Consider the following 21,145-nt stretch of genomic DNA (forward strand, 5'->3'; position numbering starts at 1 on the left):
GCTGGAAGGGCATCTGCGGTGTAAAACATTTGCTGGATAAGTTGGCAGTTCATTCCACTGTGGTGATCCCTGATTAATAAAGGGACTAAGATGAAGGACAATTAATGAAGGAATGAAGGAAGAGGAAAGCCATATATACTTACACCCTCAGAAAAAATGGTACAATGTTGTACCAAAGAAGGTACAAACCCTTGTCACTGGGGCAGTACCTTTTCATGGGACAGAATTGAACCTTAAGACAGAGAAACAAACGTGTACCATTGCAGTTTGTACCGTTAAAGACATGATTTGTACCAATGGGAAACCAAAATATACATTTGGTTTTTTAAACCTGCAGATACAATATTGTACCTTCATCAAAGGTTAAAATCTGATCCATGAAGGTACCACTACAGTGATAAGATACTTTGTACCTTAACAGTGTCAAATGTCTTCCTTCAAGAACTATTTAAAGCCATTTTGCTTTATCTAATTTATTTTCAGTAAATAAAAAAACATCAAATACAATTTTAAACAATGTTTTTAAAAAAGCTTATTTTTGTGTAAATGCACCTTTTCCATTTACAATAAATCATCCCCTTAATACAGAAAGCTGTTCTATAGGCCTTTTCTTGTCACCATTGTGGCTTTATATCCCTGTGATCTCTCTGATCCAGCTGCGGTAATCTGTGACCCGTGTGTAGACACCGGGTCTGTTCCTGCGACCGCAACCATCTCCCCAACTCACCACTCCCGCAAGAAACATGCGCCCATTGCCCTCAATGGACGACATTGGACCGCCGGAGTCACCCTGGCAGGGGGATGAAGAATATGTCTGTATTACTGACAAAACATAAGGACAGTGTACGGTATCTGAATGTAAAAATAGCAGAAGATGTTTTGGTTACCTGGCAGGCATCAACACCTCCGCTCAATACACCTGCACAGATCATGTGAGGAGTAATCCCATCATCCATCAGCTTGCTGCACACAGTGCTGTTAATAATGCGCACCTCAGCCTTCTGCAACACTGACGGCACTGCATCTAGAGCGGGGAAAACACTTTTTTTTAGCTTACTAACAATATCAAGCTCTTGTTGCATCAGCATTTGTGATTAAAGATAAGCAGTGCAAACCTGAGTGTGTAAATATTTCTCTCATTATTTGGACATGTCTCAGTATAATACAGATTAAGAGTTTGGGCACACATAAAGAGCCCCTATTATGCATTAAAAAGGGTCATAATTTGGTTTTAGGGGTCTCCAACAACAGTCTTATATATAAAAACGATTAAAAAACCCCAGCTAAATTTCACCATCTATAATCCATAGTAATAACTCCTGTATAGTAGTTCCACAACACACGTTCATATCTGTGACTTGATGACACTCGAATACCCAGTCAGAAAAGTCTAGTGGCTGAGAATGACCTTTTTACAGTGTCTATAATGGTAATGTTGTTTTTGTGTGTTTACATAGATAAGGCCATGGTGTAAATACACAGTAATGAGCTTATTGTCACATTATATGGTTATAATAACAAGATATCGTTGCCTTCAGTGATTTCTTGAAGATAAATACCAAAAAATTCGGCAACTGGAATAACTAAAGCATCAATGAGTACGTGGACACCATGGACACAAATAATTAGATATTAATGCGATTAAGACAATACTCTGATTAAGAGTCTATCATGTAAACAGCGATTTTTGAATAATTTGATCAGATTAAGGTCATAATCGAACTAAAGGGAAATTGAATTAAGACATGTAGAGTATGCCGATTTTAGACACATTATTGAAGTGTAGACATGTAAACACCTTACTCGTACAATTACCATCATGTAGGACTTTTCGCCGCATTTTGCGACAGGATAGTCCACACACACACACACACACACACACACACACACACACACACACACACACACACACACACACACACACACACACACACACACACACACACACACACACTCACACACTCACACACACACACACACACACACACACACACACACACACACACACACACGGCTGTTTGACACTCTTTGCACCTACCGAGTCAGTGCATACCACAGACACCTTTTCATTCTACCCTAGCAACTTTTTTTTCAAAAAGCACCTGGCAACAAGTTTAGCAATTTTTAACATTCATTTGGCTACTTTTAGCAATTTCTAAAAAGTGACTTTACAGAGCAGTGGCTGCAGGCTTCACTCAGTAGAGTAAATAGCTAGCTCAGATTGTTTTTCATAACTGTTAATTTACTGATATTTGTTAACACCTATAATTGTTGGTAATTTAGGTAGCAATAAATTCCAATAGTGCAATAATTGTTGTCATTTTCACAAATGTGTTAATTTCATAAGTAAAAAAAGAGAAAGTACACAAGCTGTGATTTTATAAAAGAATGTAACGTTTATCAGTGTTAAAAAAAAATAAAAAATTATGATCAAAAAGAGTTTGTATTACTTTTACAAATAGTCGACAATATTTTTCATACAAATCTAAATGGACATATTTCAAATAATGTTTTTGCTGTGATGGCCAGTCAATTTGAGAAAACATGAATTATTTTGTATACTACATGAAGATGTAGTTTTGAGTTGCAATTACATAATGACATAATCACGCAAAATAATATGTTAATAAGAACCTATTTATTGTGCATCTGGATGTAATGTTTCAATATAATATAATACGTGGTGCCTCAGAGAGCAGACACATGACAGGCTTACGCTTGTCAGATACAATGTTATGACGTCACTGATATGCAAATTAAAATCTGACAACATTTAGCTACTTTTCGGGCAGGTTTTAGCTACTTTTCATTGGAAATAATTGGCAACACTGATTGTGAAAAGCGGAAGTTTTTTTTTCTTCCATTCAGCATGCGGTAAAAACTTCCAGTAAAACAGCACTCTTCCAGCAGTTCATAGCTGCATCCAATATCTCGTTTGTAACGGGGGCATGCATGAAATATTTGTGAATGAAAGTGGAAGTGCCAAACTGCAGTTAAAGTCGACACTTTAAAAATGAAACACCCAAAATCACATGAAACTCTGGAGAAAATGCGGATAGCGAGGTGACGCAATGATGTTAATCGAATTACATGCTATAACATGTAAAACGCAATCATGAAAGTAACATTCAAAAAGCAACATATGTTAACACTTTAGTCTTATTATTCTCTTAATTAGATTAAAGCAAATAATTAGATTACTGATGTCCATGTAAAAGGTGACGCAGTGGCGCAGTAGGTAGTGCTGTCGCCTCAGAGCAAGAAGGTCGCTGGGTCGATCCTCGGCTCAGTTGGCGTTTCTGTGTGGAGTTTGCATGTTCTCCCTGCATTCGCATGAGTTTCCTCCGGGTGCTCCGGTTTCCCCCACAGTCCAAAGATATGTGGTACAGGTATATTGGGTAGGCTAAATTGTCCGTAGTGTATGAGTGTGTGTGAATGTGTGTGTGGATGATTCTCGGAGATGGGTTGCGGCTGGAAGGGCATAAAAATATGCTGGATAAGTTGGCGGTTCATTCCGCTGTGGTGACCCCGGATTAATAAAGGGACAAAGCCGACAAGAAAATGAATGAATGATTGAATGAATGTCCATGTAAACATAGTCACTGTATTTATGGCATATTAAAAACTTCTAGAATTGTGTGTTGATGCAGGTAAGAGCTTAACCTGCCATAGTGTAGGGAGCCCTGTATTACATACTGTTGTATTGCATTTTTCCAGCGTCAGCAATGCCAGCTCTTTTTTTTTGTAAGCCTGTTCATAGACCATGCTTGATTTATGCTTGATTTGTTTATATTGGCTCATCTCCGTTTAGCTGCCACAGCCTCCTGGCTGTATTGGTTTATGCTAGGCCAACTTACCAGAATGTGACAGTGCTTGTGGGCTCATGTGTTCATGTGGGTATTTAGTGTATAACTTGATTTTGACATCTTGCAGTTTTAGATTCTACTGCAATTTTTCCTTCACTTATTAGCCTTGTGGTTGTTGCAACATGGCATTTTAATGTGTTTGTTTCAAAATGGCAGTTTTATATCACTCCCATAGCATAAGCTACTGACAATGCAGAATAAACTGAATTAGAAAAGGAACGTCTCAGCTTATCGATATTGTCAGTAGCTAATGAGTACCATATCAGTAAATAAAGATACATAAAAAAATCTCATTAAAAATGAATAATAAAAACTCTGAATGGCTACTTATGCTGTATGAAATAAGTCAAACTTCTTCCAAATACATAAAAGAACCTTATCAACTTCAAACTGAAATGGTAATGAAGGTTTATGTTACACAACTTACCGCTTCCCTCTCTTAACTTGCCCCAGCCAGTGATCCATACAGATTTTCCGGCTGGGAAGTAATGTGTGGGATCAGGTAAGCAGATGGGCCAGATGTTCTGATTCAGAGTCACAGGACTGTCCAGCTCCATTAGAGCGATGTCATTGTCGTAGCTCGAGTGATCATACTGAGGGTGAGGAATGATGCGCAACACACTTCTTTGTGTAGATTTACTAGTCTCGCCCTGGTTGTGCAGGCCTAGATAGACCTCCCACTGGTCGGCCTGTGAATATCTAGCAAAAAAAAAACAAAAAGCCATTCAGAATCAGCTCAGGAGGGAAGGAGAAAGCCAAAGCAGATTAGAACTCACCTGAATTGATCATTATCCTGCACGCAGTGAGCAGCAGTGACCAGCCAGCTGTTACTGATAACAGACGCACCACACACATGACCTTGCGTCTTCATGTGGAGGCTGACCTGCCAGGGCCATTCTCCCTCATCTGAGTCTTTTCCACCGACAATACGACTGGACTTGTGAGGCTTCTTCCCACATTCTACAAAATAACATAAACATCATGAACCACATCAGAAATACAGAAGTCTTAACTTTGTAATGTTGACCAAAAATACATGTTTCTTGAAATTCATGAGATCTCATGTACACTGAACACTGAGATGAAGATGCTGAAAACTGCAAGAATAAATGAACATGTTAAAATAGGAAATTCCCCAAAAATGTTTTTTATATATTAATGAATGAGAAGGTGAAGGAAGATGGAGGAAGAAAAGTGATTACTGACAGTGACACCATAAAATTACATACTATAAAACAATGCAAGTTTTTACATTGCTTTATCTTGCTTTGGAAAATTTTAACTTTTAACTTGTTTAAAACTTGGTTTAACTTGAAAATTGAAGTGAGCAACATTTTTACAGTGTAGGATATATGTGGTATTTGTTGGGAATGTGTCATTTTCTTTATTACTACGGTTATTACATCATCGACATAATCATTATAATTATTTTATTTATTATAATTGATAAGTAATTCATTTATTTATTTTTCTTTGGCTAAGTCACTTTATTCATTAGGGGTCGCCACACTACAGGTAATTTAGTTTATTTAATTCACCTAAAGGGCATGTGCTTGGACTGTGGGGGAAATCGGAGCATCCTAAGGAAACCCACGCGAACACAGGGAGAACAAACAAACTTCACACAGAAAGGCCAACTGACCCAGCCGGGACTTGAACCAGCAACCTTCTTGCTGTGAGGCGACAGTGCTAACCACTGAGCCATCGTTCCACAACTTAACTATTATTATTGATATTATTACTATTATTATTTGTAGTATTATCATTATGACTATGAATGTTACAAACTATAAATGCTATTCTGAATGCCATTGCTGTTTTATAAAAATTCCTGTTGTGTTTCTGTTTTACGGCTATTTACCTGTTCTGTGTTCACCATGTTCTATGTTTTGCACTCTTCATTTTGAAAAATGAAAACAGTTATGGGTGGCGCGGTGGCGCTTTGGGTAGCGCTCTCACCTCACAGCAAGTATGTCGCTGGTTCGAGTCTCGAATGGGTGAGTTAGCATTTCTGTGTGGAGTTTGCATGTTCTCCAAGTGTTCACGTGGGTTTCCTCGGGATGCAACATGCAAACTCCACACAAAAATGCCAACTGACCCAGCTGAGGTTCGAACCAGCAATCTTCTTGCTGTGAGGCGATAGTGCTACTCACCGCACCACAGCACTTACTCCCAGTGTTTGCGTAGGTTTCCTCTGGGTGCTCCAGTTTCCCCCGCAGTTCAAAGACATAAGCTATGGTGAATTGGGTGAGCTAAGTTGACAGTAGTGTATGTGTGTGAATGAGAGTGTATAAGTGTTTCCCAGTAATGGGTTCCAACTGGAAGGGCATCCACTGCGTAAAACATATGCTGGATAAGTTGGCGATACTGCTGTGGCGACCCTTGATTAATAAAGGGACTAAGCCAAAAAAAAAAAAAAAAAAAAAAAAGAATGAAAATATTTCAATAAATGACTGTATTTATAGTCTTTTTCTTTAATCAATGCAGCCCTGATGTGCATAAAATACTTTTTACATGTTTCTTATGTCTATATTTGATCAAATATTAATGATCAGGCATAGCCAGGGGGATTTAAGTGTTTAGAAAGACGAACCACCTTCTGATGAAGTCCAGAATTTGGCCCCTATATGAGCTCATTAGTCCCATTTTTGACAGTATACCATGATAAATTGTGAAAATAACAAATAGAAGAAGGCTTTAAGAAGAATAAATAATAAAAGAAGGATTTTCTTATTTAAATGAACAATTTCTGACTGAGGAAATGAGCTGGCCAGTTTGTTGTTTCCTTATAGACTACAGTTTTTAATTTAAAATAAGCTTTAATAAATTCCCATATTTGTTGTTGTTTGTTTGTTTTTTTGTTGTTGTTTTTTTAATAGATGATAATAAAGTATTTTTTTAATTTTTCAAAAATTCTAATCTCATTACATTACATGTACAATTGTAATAATTTACAGTTAAATTTACATTTGTAAATAAACATACATTTTTGAAAACAAAAAAAAAAAAGTATGGTGAGCACTTTGACAAAAATGTAGAAAGTATTTTGTTGCATCAAAAAGTGTGCTAATGACAACCATCCGACAAGCTTATCCAGCACAAATTAGTGCTTAAAATGTCACTAAAATGCAGAATTTGAACCTTGAATAACTGCGGATAGGTCCACTTTTTGAAAAAAAAGAACAGGCTGGCTATGGGCCTGATTATGAAACAACATATGCCACATAATTCCCCAAAGAATCTGGACTTACTACACTCGGCTTCATCTGAACCGTCCACACAGTCAGTCTCTCCATCACACATGGGGTTCAGCTTGCTAATGCACTGCTTATTCTTGCACTTATAGGTGGAATCGGAGCAGTGAACAGCTATGGCTGGATATAAAAGAAAAGCAAGTCAGTAACTGCTTATGTTGGCATCGAGGATATTTTTTAACCTATAAGAGTCAATTCAGTGCTGGTTAACTAAAAAGCTAAACGCACAGTGAAATAGGACTAAAGAAAAGATGAATTGATTTTATTTACCTATTAACCACTAGATGACACAAAAACCTGCAGCACTATTCTGAAGAGCCAGGTTTTATGTAGGAAAAAATGCAAACTGGTGGAATATTTTACAGATTTATTGCTCTTTCTAATGATTTGCAGTTCTGTTCAAGGTCATCAAATCAACATTGTTGTTAAGGAAAAATACACAGTTTTTGTATAAACTGTCCCTGCTGTGAACACATGGACAATAATTCACATGAAAATAAATAATTGCATAATATTTCCATTTGTCTACATGATTTGATTCAGATGATTTATGATTTATCACATTAGATGTCAACTAAATCAGCATAACTAAAATTTCTGATATGCATAATATATATAATAAAGCATATTTATTTATATTGCTGTAAAACCATTTATAAAATGATTAAGAGATATCCTCAGATGCTTTCAGGTCTATTATAAAACATTTTCAGCATTTTTAAAATGAATGTATCAGTATAGGATTAAGAAGATTTTTTTTTTGTCCAGTAAAATGAACAAAATTTGTGAAAATGCTACTGAAAAAAATATAGATAGAAGATTAGATATTATTTCCCTAAAAAGTAAAAAAAAAAAAAAGTCTTTCAATTTATGATGTGCTTTCACTCCCATTAAGTCTTATAATTAGGCAAAAATACTATTACTATATTGCCTTATATATAAAAGGATAAACTAAGGTCAAACAGGGACAAAGTGCTGAACAGACCAGGGACCTAATGTATCAACGTAGTACACACAAAAACTTTGCGTACGCCAGATTTCACGCTCATGTTTGGATTTACTAACGATGAAATGAACGTGAGAATGTGCGTTGGTCTACGCCACATCATGCCTGGCGTATGTGCATTTATTGTTTGTTTGTTTGTTTGTTTTATTTCCATTGGCGATTCCTAGAGGCAAGTATGTTAAATTGCACACTACAAAATGTCTTTGAGCTGTGCAATGGTAGCTTTGAGGGATGGGATCATCTGCATGTCTAGCAGGTATATAAGGTTTCCATACCATGCAGTCGACAAGCCAAACATTAATGCGCAATTTGCATCGATCGCCGGTTTTCCCAATCTAATCGGAGCGATCTACTGCACGCACATTGCTATAAAGGTTCATTTGCTACCTCAGGATCAAGAGTTGGCAAAATCTGATATGTAGTGGAGAAAGAAGAATGAGTTCATCGGACGCTGGATTCAAACCGAGTTCATAATCGAACGTGTCAAACAACATGTTGCGATGCGCTTTACGAGCTACAGTACACCACTCACGCTGCTGTTGGCCGCACTCTTTAGTTATGTTGATGGGTGGGTCACTCAACTCATTCCAACAAGGTGTGCCATTTGCCTAAATAGACACTATAAAATTTGACACCTTTACATCGAACCATTTCTTTTTTAATTCACACACAGTGCGATGTTCAGACCCCACTGCATTAACCGCGTCAACTAAACTCTACCATTCTATTTTTTTTCCTTTTGTTATTTATACTAGAGGACAAAGATGCAAATAACACAGTTTTTTTCTGGTCTACCTCTGAAACGAGCACCTCCAATTCCCATTCTGTTCAAAGCTTCTCTTTTTACTTGCTTTTGCCATTGCTTTTTCCTTTGGTTCTGTTAAAGTAGAGTCATTACCATATTTATTAGGGGGAGGAGGCAGGGAGGGGTTTTGCATTCGTGCACGTGCGCTCAGTTTCACATTAATTCAGATGTACAAAGAGAATATGCATGTGATTCCGCTTAAACAGTGTTTTATACATCTGAATTTTTTACTGCGTACGCACATTTACAGCTTTGCACAAACGCAATGTTTTAGTATAGATTCAATGCAAGTCTTTGTACATGAGGCCCCAGGTAATGCAGCTAACAGCAAAATACCTTTGATTCAATAATTTTTTTCCTTACATTTCGCACACCGAGATTCATCAGAACCATCGCCACAGTCGTTGTAGCCATTGCACTGCTTCTGTGCTGAGATGCAGCGGCCACTTCGACACCTGAACTCCCAAGTTTTGCAATTCCCTGCAGAAAAGATCGAATGAACAACCTGAAGCTGTCTCCATTACACTTGCGCTGTATTTCCTGATTTGAGAGCTCCTTTTATCCCTACCACAGTTTTCCTCATCAGTGTTATCTCCACAGTCATTCACCCCATCACAGCCCCAGAAGCTGGGCTTACAGAAGCCATTCTTGCATTGGATTTGAGTCTCATTACACACTGGATGCATGGGTAAAGAAAAAAAAAGCAACATCATTAATATGCTCAGTACCTTAACTAAAACGTCCATGTGTTCAAGAAATGATGATATAAACTTACTGCAGCCTCTCTCATCACTCATATCACCACAGTCATTGTACCCATCACAATGCTGGTCAGATGAAATACACAGATCATTGTCACACTCAAATCTTCCAGGACAGGCTGTGGAAAGGTGACAGAGTAATTTTTTAGCATGTGGACTGGCTTAGAACATAAACAACCCCTTTAAAAAAAACATGATTCTACTCACGATTGGTGGGTTCAAAGGCCTCAAACTCTGCAGAAAATCCTTCACTCACATAGGAACGGTCAGAATTGAATTTTACTGTTAATTGGTTTGATTTGACTGTGTACACAGTTTTAGGTGGCTTCTCTCCACATATCCTAAAACAATGGAAAATGTTTTAATCTGTACACTGTAGAAAAATATCTGAATGAACAGTTTCTATTTTGCATTGTGTGTTAATCTCTACTCTGTTGATTTTTGATGCTGAATATTCAGCTCTGCAATTTAACAAAGTAACTTTTATTGACATTTTAGTAATTTTAAATAATTTAATGAATAATAAATAAAATATAGAGAAATAAGCCTATAAAATAACAGAAAATGAACTGGCAGCTTATTAAAAGGTTTTTGTACTGTAATATACTGTTATTAGGTTCAAAGTTGTTGAGGAAAAAATATCAAGGTCCCATTATGCAATTCAAAAGCATAAATAAAGAAAAATAAAAACATTTAAAAACAAAAATTGGAGAAAAATATAAAATGAATCACCAAATAAAAAAAAAAAAAACTGCAAAGTACACTGCAACTGCAAGTATATATTTTTTACAGTGTAGCTAGCAAATCTACACTAATATTCAAACGATTGGGGACAGTGAGATAAAAACTCTTACATTGTGTCCTAAAAGTTAAGAGTAAAAACGCATATATATATATATATTATTATTTTTTTTTTTACCAAACCAGCTGCAACAGTGCTACATCACATCTCTTTTAGACACATTTCATAGCAGTTGGAACGAAATCAATCAACAATTATTCTTTTTAGTATTAGTCATTTTAGTATTAGTTTCAGTTTTACCGAAAGAAACACTAGATAAGTAGTAGTGGTGGGCCAATCGGCGTTAACGTGCTGCGTTACTTTTATCGGACAATAAAAAAAATATCGGCGTTAATCTATTCTCAAAGTTGGGTTGGGAGATGGGTCTATTCTACGCTAGCTATGATGACTTTCACCTTGATATTTTAGCGCGAATGTAAACCTGACCTCTGAGCCGTCTGGCAAAAAAGTGCCCTTCTGAATCAAATCAGCAGGATGCCCTTCTGGATCTTTCACTTACTTCGAAGATATACTGACTACGCATACATGGACTTCTGTAATCTAGTTATTTGCCTTAATAGACAATAATGTAATTAAGGTGTTTACGAGAAGTGCTTTTATGTAAGAGTTTCCAGTAATTTTGGCTGACTTTAACTGCAGTTCGGCAGTCTCACTTTGACTCATGAACATTTCATTCATGCCCCCGTGACAAACTGGGGTATATTAGACGCAAATAAGAAGGACTGCTCAGAGTGTTTAGCTTACCCGATTCACCTATACCACATGTCTTTGGACTTGTGGGGGAAACTGGAACACCCAGAGGAAAAATTGGGTAGGCTAAATTGTTTGTAGTGTATGTGTGTGATTGAGAGTGTATAGGTGTTTCCAGTGATGGATTGCAGCTGAAAGGGGATTCGCTGCATAAACATATGCTGGATAAGTTCGCGGTAGAGGTCTGCAATACATTTGCAGCGGTTGGTAGCGGGTTTAATTTGGGACGGAAGCGGGCTGTCTAGCAATATGGCTCCCGACTCCCGAGCAAGCACGCGTATGTATGTGTGTAAATGAAATAGCGCGATGCTGTGTTTAGCTTGTTTGTTGCTGTGTGTGTGTGTATGTGTGCGCACGCGCGAATGAGAGGTGTGTGTGTGTGTGTGTGTGTGTGTGTGTGTGTGTGTGTGTGTGTGTGTGTGTGTGAATGAGAGAGAGAGCTTTGCCTGTGTGTGTGCTTGGTGCTTGTGTGTGTGTGTGTGTTAGTGCGCGCGCGCAAATGAGAGAGAGAGCTTTGCCTGTGTGTGTGCTTGGTGCTTAAGTGTGTATGTTAGTGCGCGCGCGAATGAGAGAGAGAGAGCTTTTTTCTGTGTATGTGTGCTTGGTGCTTTGTGTGTGTGTGTTTATACAGACAGCTTGTTATAGGCTGTCTGGACTGTATAGCTGGGTGATTTTCGGTTTTGTTCTCCCCCCGCTCTTTAGCGGAATCAGGCGCGGTGGGTAGAAAACAGGGCGGGTCGGGCAGCGGGACAACAAATGCTTAATATAAGCGGGAGCGGTCGGGTTCGGGTTTAAAACCTGGCAGGTGCGGGCGGGAGCATGATTCAAAATTTAGTCCCGCGCAGATCTCTAGTTGGCGGTTCATTCTTCTGTGGCAAACTCTGATTAATAAATGGACTAAGCCGAAAAGAAAATGAATGAATAATTGTTTTCTATGTGAATATATACAATATATAAACATTTAAAATATGATTTATTCCTGTGACAGAGTAAATTTTCTGAACTGAATTTCCAGCATCTTGACATCAGCGCTCAAATGATGATTTGGTGGCTTATTTATTTAACCATTGCTGAATACATCTGTGTTGCTCAATATTTTTGTGGAAACATGACACAATTATTCAGAATTATTTCATGAACAGAATGTTCAAAAGAACAGAATTATTAGTGTCTTATTTACTAATTTAATGTAATCTTGTTGAATGAATCTATTATTTTATCCAAACTTTCAAATAATGGTGCGTAAATTATTAACTTATTTATATTTGAACAGTCAGTAATACCTTTTCTGTGTAAATGATGCCTTTAAATGAAAGACACTTCTGTCTAACCTGTAGTTGAGCTCCAGGTAGTCTGTGGGGCAGTTGATGATGTTCTGTTCAGGATTGTGTATGGAGAACTTGTCAAACTTCACCTTGATATGCTTTCCTGGTGGAACCTGTGAGACAGAGCATCAAATAACTGACACATAATTGACTAATGTAAGAAATTGAGCAAAGTAGAGTGAATCTTTTTCACCTCAATGTTCCAGACACACTCAATCTGAGGTGGGTAATGAGAGGGATATCCAGGTGATGTGAAGGCACCACGGAGACCTGTTAGACGACCTCCACAGTCTAAAGAATATGAAAAAAACATGTCACACAAATACTGAGCAGAAATTAGAATTGACTCTCTATTTACTCACCCTCAAGTGGTTCCTAACCTTAATAAGTTAGCTAAAAATAGCTGAAAGCCTGTAACCATTGATATCCATAGTAAGAAAAAGAAATACTTTGGTCAATGGTCACAGGTCTCCATCTTTCTGAAATAAAAACATCCTCTCTTGTGTTCAACAGACGAAAGAGACTGATTAAGATTTAGAACAAGTAAACGGTGAGTAAAAAAATGATGACAGAATTTTCATTTTTGATTGAACAATCCCTTTAATTTAACACATATCTCACATTAATACTTTTTAAATCATTAGATTTGTAGGTTCATTCTTCACAAACCTCATTCATGAAGATTTTCAATACAAAACACAGTTTAAATCCATGGTGAACTTTTAGTCGGAGTAAAACATTTTAATCTCACATTTACCACAGATTAATTAGTTTTTTCTTTTCTTTTCTGCAGAACCTGGTGATTCTGATTACGTTCATATGTTTGGGATTTATTTTTCTATTTTATTCAGAAAGTTTGCAAATAATTGATATTCTAAAATATACATTTAGTATTTAAAATGTTTCAAATTCCTATTCATTTGAGCTTTTTGTCTATTAAAGAATAGTTATAACCGTTTTCACAAATATATCAAGAAATATAACAGCAAATCAGTATATTAGAATGATTTCTAAAGGATTACATGACACTGAAAACTGCAGTAATGTTAAAAAATGATCTTTGAATCACAGGAATAAATGACATATATTGATATATGACATAAATGATATATATTCAGCTCATCTTTATTTCTATAGCGCTTTTACAATGTAGATTGTAACAAAGCAGCTTAACATAGAATGTCTAGTAAACTGAAACTGTCAGTCCAGTTTTTAGAGTTGAAGTTCAGTTCAGTGTGGTTTAATTTTCACCGCTGAAAGTCCAAACGGTCAAGAGCAAATCCATTGATGTGCAGCTCCACAAGTTCCAAACCAAGCAAGCCAGTGACAAGCGGCAAGGAATAAAACTTCACCAATATATAATTTTTTTGGATTGGCATTCGATTATTTCTGTATTTTTGTCACTATATATATGCAGTTTAGACTTTAGGGACTTCTTTCAACACATACAATCTTGTTTTTCAACATTTTTCATAAGGGAGTATTTGGAAGGAGATGTGCAGTGCAATTTCAGGACAGGTAACTGGTCAAAAAGTGAACTTTTAGACACTAAATGACAATTGATGGTAACTCAGTATACTCTACCTTGAATTTTGGCTGGAATCTGTGAGTAAATTGCCCTGAAACCTGGGTAGTTTTTTTCTTCATTAGTCACCATTGTAACCAGCATGACATTGCCAGAAGAGATGAATATTAGCTTCTCGTTGGGTAAGCGGTATCCACATTTCCTACATAAACACATTTATCAGATTCCACATATTCCAAATACAATGAAAACAGACATGTGTGACATGACATTGCTCACACGTGTGATGCTGCATTGCATCCCAGAGAAGATGACAGAGAGATTATGAACACTCACTCAGTTATGACTAGCTTCTCTGATGGTGCTAATGAGTCGTACACTTTGATGAAGTCATTATGACAATCCTTCTCCAGGTCCAGGACGTCAAACTCCAGTCTGACCCTGTGCTCTGGGTCAGCCCGTATCTGCCATTCAGTGTAAAGGTTGGGAGAATAAGAGTTATCGGGGAAACCAGGAGACCGGATTATGTCTGTCTGGTTTGCATGAGCATGATTCGACCTCTTACTGGACCCTAAAAAGTCAAGAAAATCTCAATATGAGTCTGAGAAACAGATGCAAATAATTAAGTAAATAATGCTTGTTATGCTCACGTTTGAGGTTTCGGTCAGCTAATCGAGCATCCACAGCTGTAATACAGAAAATATTAATCAACACTTTTTATACTTTATTTCTTTTTTAAGGAAGAAAAAGGAAAAGAAATAAGTAGAAATATATATATTTTTAAATTACAATAACACATTGTACCTTAAATGAACAGTTGACTGATCACATCCTGTATTTCCTTACAGGTCACATTTACAAATACATATAAAAATCAGTTTAAACTGTGTAAAGGCATAATTACAATCAATTTCGCCCAATATCGCATGTATTTGTCCATTTGTAGTTTTAAAGAAAAAGCCATCATCTCCATATTTCAAACATTATATACAATATCCAACCATTTAGATTTTGTAGGGGGTTTGAGAGTTGTGGCCACTTTCGAGTTACAGTTTTTTTTACTGGTTGTTAGAAATATTTTAAGTAAATACTAGTCTATTACCATTAAGTTCACTGCAAAATTTCCCAGTTAAATTGCTGTAAAAAAAAAGTCCAATCCGTCACCAAAATATTTTATATAACTTGCATTAAATCCTGCCAACATGACTGAATGGCTGAGCAATTCCAAAATATGTAAAAATGGTTTGCTAAGTCTTCCCCACATTTCCTCCATCACTGCCCCCTATCCTTCTCTGAAGTTTGCATGTATATTAACTACTTATAAAGTGTCCAGTAAGATTCCTCCAGCAAAAATCTTTCCACACACAGTACCAGAGCTGGAAGAAGTTGGGCTGTACAGAGCACATACTCAACCAATCTTCCTCTGAGATAACTAGGTTGGATTCTACCTTTCATTTTAGTGTGATGCCATTTGTTAGGTGTTCCTTGGTGGATTGGATGGAAAAATACAAATTTGAAACAAGTCTCTTATTGTCTTTGCTCTTATAGATGTTGATAATTAAATCAATTAAGTTTATACAAGTCAACACTGATTAAAACGATTCCCCTATTCCTTTGTTCATTGTTTGTTTCTTGTCCCTAAGAAGTTCCTGGCTGGATTAAAAGAAGTGACAGGCCTAAACAAGTAACATGAAACTGTTTGGTAGTAGATTTACCTCCTGAAGTAATGCCATCAATGATGAGGCTGTCAGTCATGCGACTGAACCCTCTTCGGCTTTTCCTGGTATTTTCTGTGTCATCCATGGATGCAATAGCCTCTTCCAAAGCAGATACTTTGGATTCCCGCACATTAAACTCAGACAAGTAATATGCAATAATACCATTATTATTGCCTTCACTACAAAAGAAGAAGAAAAACAGAAACTCGGTAAACAAAAATTCAATTCATTGAATTAAATGAGTCATTATAATTTGTGATGTTGTAAAACACTGAAGGTTTTGTTTCCAGAATGTTTAGTTATCCTCATGTACTGGTAATCGAATCTTAAGACATTCCTATGAAAATATAAGCTTTATACTATTTACTTTCATCAGTTAGTCCTGACATAAGTGACAGCGGGCTGCTGGAATATTATATTAAAATTACTAACAGCAGGTTGGGCGCGCTTTTACTTTACAATAAAAGACTACAAATACCACACCTCAACTAATTGTATTTCAATTTTCAAGACAATTGTAAGGTTTTTATGCAAGAGTAATTTGACAAATCACATCCCAAACCTCTTGATAATAGATTTTTTGAGCAATTAATGGAGGTTTGTGCCATACTTAGCAGACTAATTCAGCCATTATTGCAATTATTAAAGAGAAAGGAGAGAGGAGAGAGGGAGAGAGAGAGAGAGAGAGAGAGAGAGAGAGAGAGAGAGAGAGAGAGAGTTAATTACAGGAGTCTGTGTGTCTCTCAACAACGTTCTACAAATAGCAAAACTATAAGTTTCACTGTAGAACAGGACTGTTTACATTTTGCTAGTATAAAATGTTATATATAACATGTTTCTGTGAGAGTGTGTCTGTACAGTTTGTGTGTGCATTTGTAGAGGAGAGAGAAAAGATTATGTGAACTTTACTTTTAATTATTATTATCATTTTATTTTAATAAATTAAAGCCAAAAATTGCTCATTTTTAATTGCCAATATATTTAATAGTAACAATAATATATCATTACTTTTATATATTGCTTTTCTGGACACTCAAAGCACTTTGCACAATTTTTTTTTTTTTGTGGTGCGAATCTCCTCATCCACCCCTAGCGTGCAGTATCCGCTTGTATGATGCAACGACAGCCATATTGCACCAGATAGCACTCCACACACAAGCTGATTGGTGGAGAGGAGACAGAGTGATGAAGCCAATTATAATATGGGGATGGTAAGGAGGCCATGATGGACAAAGGCCAGAGGGCAAATTTGGCCAGGATGCTGGGATTAAACCCCTTCTCTTTTTTGAAGGACATCCTGGGATTTTAAATGACCACAAAGAGTCAGGTACCTGTATAGCTAGTATCCCAGTATAGAGTCCCCATCAATATACTGAGGCGTTAGGATTCACACAGACCGCACGTTGAGCACCCCCCTGCTGGTCTCACTAACACCACTTCCAGCAGCATATGATCCAAGATATGAAACTGTAATTGTAACACTCTGGAACTATACTTTAGCTTTGCCTGAAAATAATTACACATTTATTGTACTGTACATCAACCAATCGAAATCAAGCATTCAACAGCTCAGCAGCATAAATTCTAATATTAAACATTTCATCCACAAATCCTCATTCTACAATCATACTAAAGGTACAAGTAAAAAAAAAATATAATAATAACAAGCTGAAAATCTCTTTTCTAAAGCTTCCACTTTTCACAAGTCAATTAATATGAGGTTAATACTAGGTTAATCACATCTTTGATAACGGTGGTGAAATTAACTGAATTGCTGACCTTTCTGATTGTCCTTCCACATAATCATTTTCTGGCATTAGATGAGGTGAAATTATATAAAATTACCTGAAACCCTGTACACTAGATGCCACATGGTACCTGGACAGCACGTGCACTTGGCCATATATACTTTTGAGCTGAAACAAAAGTAGAATGTCACAAGTTTTAAAATAAACACACAAAGAAAATAGCAGATAAGAAAGCATCTGATAATGATAATAGTGTTATGGACACTTGCACCAATTTTGTAATTTAGTTCCAGTCAAGTCACAGGTCATGTTTAGCATTATATACAGAGACTGCTTTATGAAAACAGTAAAAGAATGTGTATAGTTTATTTTCAATTCTAAATGTATTCTCTTCTTCATATTATTATTATTAATATTATCATTAAAATTGCACTACTATAAAATACTCAAATCAAAGAAAGCAGAAGTTCTGAACTACAAAAATTTGTAGTTGATTTTGTTCTAAACAACATCACACCAGCTCATTCTTTGTTATGGGGTGTCTATGTGCTCAATGTTCACTTATTGGAAAAAATAAAAAAAAACTAATGAGGTTGACATGCAAAGCATCCTAAATAAAATCTGTCCACCTCACCTGCTTTGAGACTTTTAAAGCCAGCTCCTTATATTCGGTGCTGTTGTTGTTTTCATAAGCATCAGAGAACGTCTGACTGGAGATGGTCAGATGACCACTGAACATCTTCCGCACCTTTCCATTATATCTGACTGTAACAAAGCACGTGCTGGAGTTACTGCTTTATCCAAATCACTCACATGTGAATCACTTATGATAACAATCACTCACAATGGAAATGCCACACTAGCAGTCCTGTTATTAATGCAATGATTGCCAGTGCCGTGGGGAGACCTAGAGTAACGATTCCACGGATTGTAACCTTCCTCTTCTGCACCTTCTTTGTATCTGATGCAGGAACATACTGAACGATCTCCGTTACATTATCCTGCAGCAGAAAACACACACGTGCTTCTTGAGATTTTGGCACTGTTACATTAGAGAATGAGTTACTGTCTGCAAAATATAATGTGAAAGCAATGAACTGTGCATGACTAACATGCAATTTTGAAACACCCACATAAAAACAGGCTATTCCTCTTAAGATGTCCAAACTCATTGGTATGAGTACATAAAATATTGCGGTTGCAACTGTTTTCTAATCCTCAACCAACACCTAGCTCATCAGCGTCAACAACACTCCCTCGTCAAGTATGTACCTACAAGAGTATGTAGAGTCACGTGACTCAAGCTGCTGCTTATTTTTAGTAAAGTGAAAGCAAATTGTGGTTGACAATCTAACATTACATCTTACTATATATAACATGATGATTTTTTTTAAAAACATACAGCAAAACAATCTTTCAAAAGTAGTTTTAAACACAATAACAACAATAATCGTACCATAAACATAAGTTGAGCAGTATAAAACAGCAAAACAAATCTAATCAAATCAAATACAAGACAATTTATATGAAATATGTAAAATATATATGACAAATCAGTTTAACATATTTATTAGCCATGCATTTGAGTAATTTCTTAACCCTTCTGAAGTTAAAACATTAGTATTAATATGACAAAAAAATAAAAACATGTCTGAAAACAGCATCAATTTTGTTATTTTGACCAATTTTGACATTTTAATCTTAAATAGTATGTTATTAGTAGTTTACAAGCTAAAACATAACACAACTATATTGATTATGTATATATTCTAACAACATTTCCGAAAAATAAGTCATGAAATTGCGTAAATTATCAACACAAACAGCTCTACAGTATCGCCTTTTGGACGTCCCAAGACGCACTTACATGTAGCTACTGTATATAACTGAAAATAGCTCCAAAAACGACGGACTAAAATTTTAAAAACAAAGAGTAGTGTAAAACATACCGGAAATTTATTCACAGCTTTGAGTGGCTCCATGTCACTCGTCATTTTTGTGAAATTGGCCGATGGTCCCCCGTGTTGCCGTACGTGTGTCATGCTGGCGGCCTTTGTCCTCACATGTATAGTAGAGCGAAACCCGCGGGCTAGCGCGCAGGTGTCTGTTAGAGAAGTTTTCGTAAACTAGCCCTTCATTCCGTTTTACATGATCTTTTAGTACTGAAAGTGTATACACCTCTTAACGTTACCATCAATGTGGGTTTTGCAAAGAAAACAAACATAATTAATGAAAAACGTAAGGTCTTACTTCCCACCCAGTTTCGAGCTGCAGGTGAATCACAAGCATCCCGAGGAGCACTTCCTGAAGAACACAGGTGTGTGACGTGGGACGGGATAAACAGCGCTCAGCATATATAAGTACACCTCTCACAAATCTATGTTTATATTTATAATTTTAACAGGACGTTATACTAAATTATATTTGTGCTTACATTGGATTAGTCAGGACTGAAGCCAAATTTGGAGCTTATTTAATAAAAGTAATAAAGGTAAAAAATAGTAGGCTACACCCAAATGTATATGTTATTGAAAAATATTAAATACAATTTTAAAATAAGAGGAAAAATCAAGAGAAACAAAATAAAATTGTTAATTTTTTTTAAATTTTGTAGGTTGTAATTTTGTTTGTAATATTTTGCTTCAATTTTATTAACTTTGTATTATTTCATTATAATTGTATTATCTTTTAATTTCTAAATGTGTTTGATGACTAAAATATTGTTATAACAAACATTTCTTTTTAATAAATCTGCTTTGTTTAAATGCAAAATTCATTGCCTGTATTCAATGTGATTTTAATACAAATATTTTCAACGGGGTGTACATAATTATACTGAGCACTGCAGGCCTATATGTTAAAAAATCTGTAAAAGAGATAAATTAGGTATACTGTATAGTTTTCTATCAAGCCAGATACACATAATTGTAGCATGTAATATAGTTTAAACAAAATTCTTATGTAATAAATGTTAGTGAATGTGTTTAATTTAAGAAAAAAATATATAATATGCCAGCATTAATTTTAGGGTTTCACTATTAGCATGAAGGTTTTGTTTAGATTTGCATATTGCCTTCAATAAATCACAAATAATTAAACATTTTTAAACAATTGATTAATGAGGTTACAATGTAAAATTATCTAATTACTATATATATATATATATATATATATATATATATATATATATATATATATATATATATATATATATATATATATATATATATATAAACTCAAATATTTAAAATAATTAAATTGATTGGGTTGCATAAACTTAATTTTCTGAAACAGTTCTACTAACTCAAATAGTTTGAGTTTGTGTGACTTTTTTATAGTTTTTGAGTGAATTGAGCTTATTATGTTTGATTAACTGAAACAACTTGCTCATTAAGTGCCACTTAGGAGAATAATTTAACTTTACTTACTTTTTGTTGTTTCAACATGCTGTCTGCGTATAACATCTGTAACCTTTCAAATTGCAATTTGCATACACAGACATTCTAACCAGAACAGCTGCTTTAATGTAAGCATTAAATAAAATATTCTATTATATTACATATCTAATATATATACAGTATTAAA

The 21,145-nt window shown here is 35.8% G+C and overlaps 1 protein-coding gene across 1 annotated transcript; it reads right to left on the bottom strand.

Moving 5' to 3' along the window:
- Nucleotides 1–470: 470 nt before the first annotated feature.
- st14b (ST14 transmembrane serine protease matriptase b) lies at nucleotides 471–19,849 on the bottom strand (the record flags this gene model as incomplete). The annotated part of the gene is given in 17 exon segments (NM_001077737.1): nucleotides 471–790; nucleotides 888–1,024; nucleotides 4,294–4,565; nucleotides 4,643–4,826; nucleotides 7,118–7,240; nucleotides 9,295–9,411; nucleotides 9,500–9,607; nucleotides 9,707–9,811; nucleotides 9,900–10,023; nucleotides 14,272–14,296; nucleotides 14,431–14,665; nucleotides 14,745–14,780; nucleotides 15,810–15,991; nucleotides 17,658–17,728; nucleotides 18,195–18,325; nucleotides 18,405–18,561; nucleotides 19,510–19,849. Coding segments are annotated over 17 exon segments (2,262 nt in total). The 5' UTR covers nucleotides 19,603–19,849.
- Nucleotides 19,850–21,145: the final 1,296 nt, after the last annotated feature.

The sequence above is a fragment of the Danio rerio genome, chromosome 21 (genome assembly GCF_049306965.1).
Source record: "Danio rerio strain Tuebingen ecotype United States chromosome 21, GRCz12tu, whole genome shotgun sequence".
Classification (NCBI taxonomy): domain Eukaryota; kingdom Metazoa; phylum Chordata; class Actinopteri; order Cypriniformes; family Danionidae; genus Danio; species Danio rerio.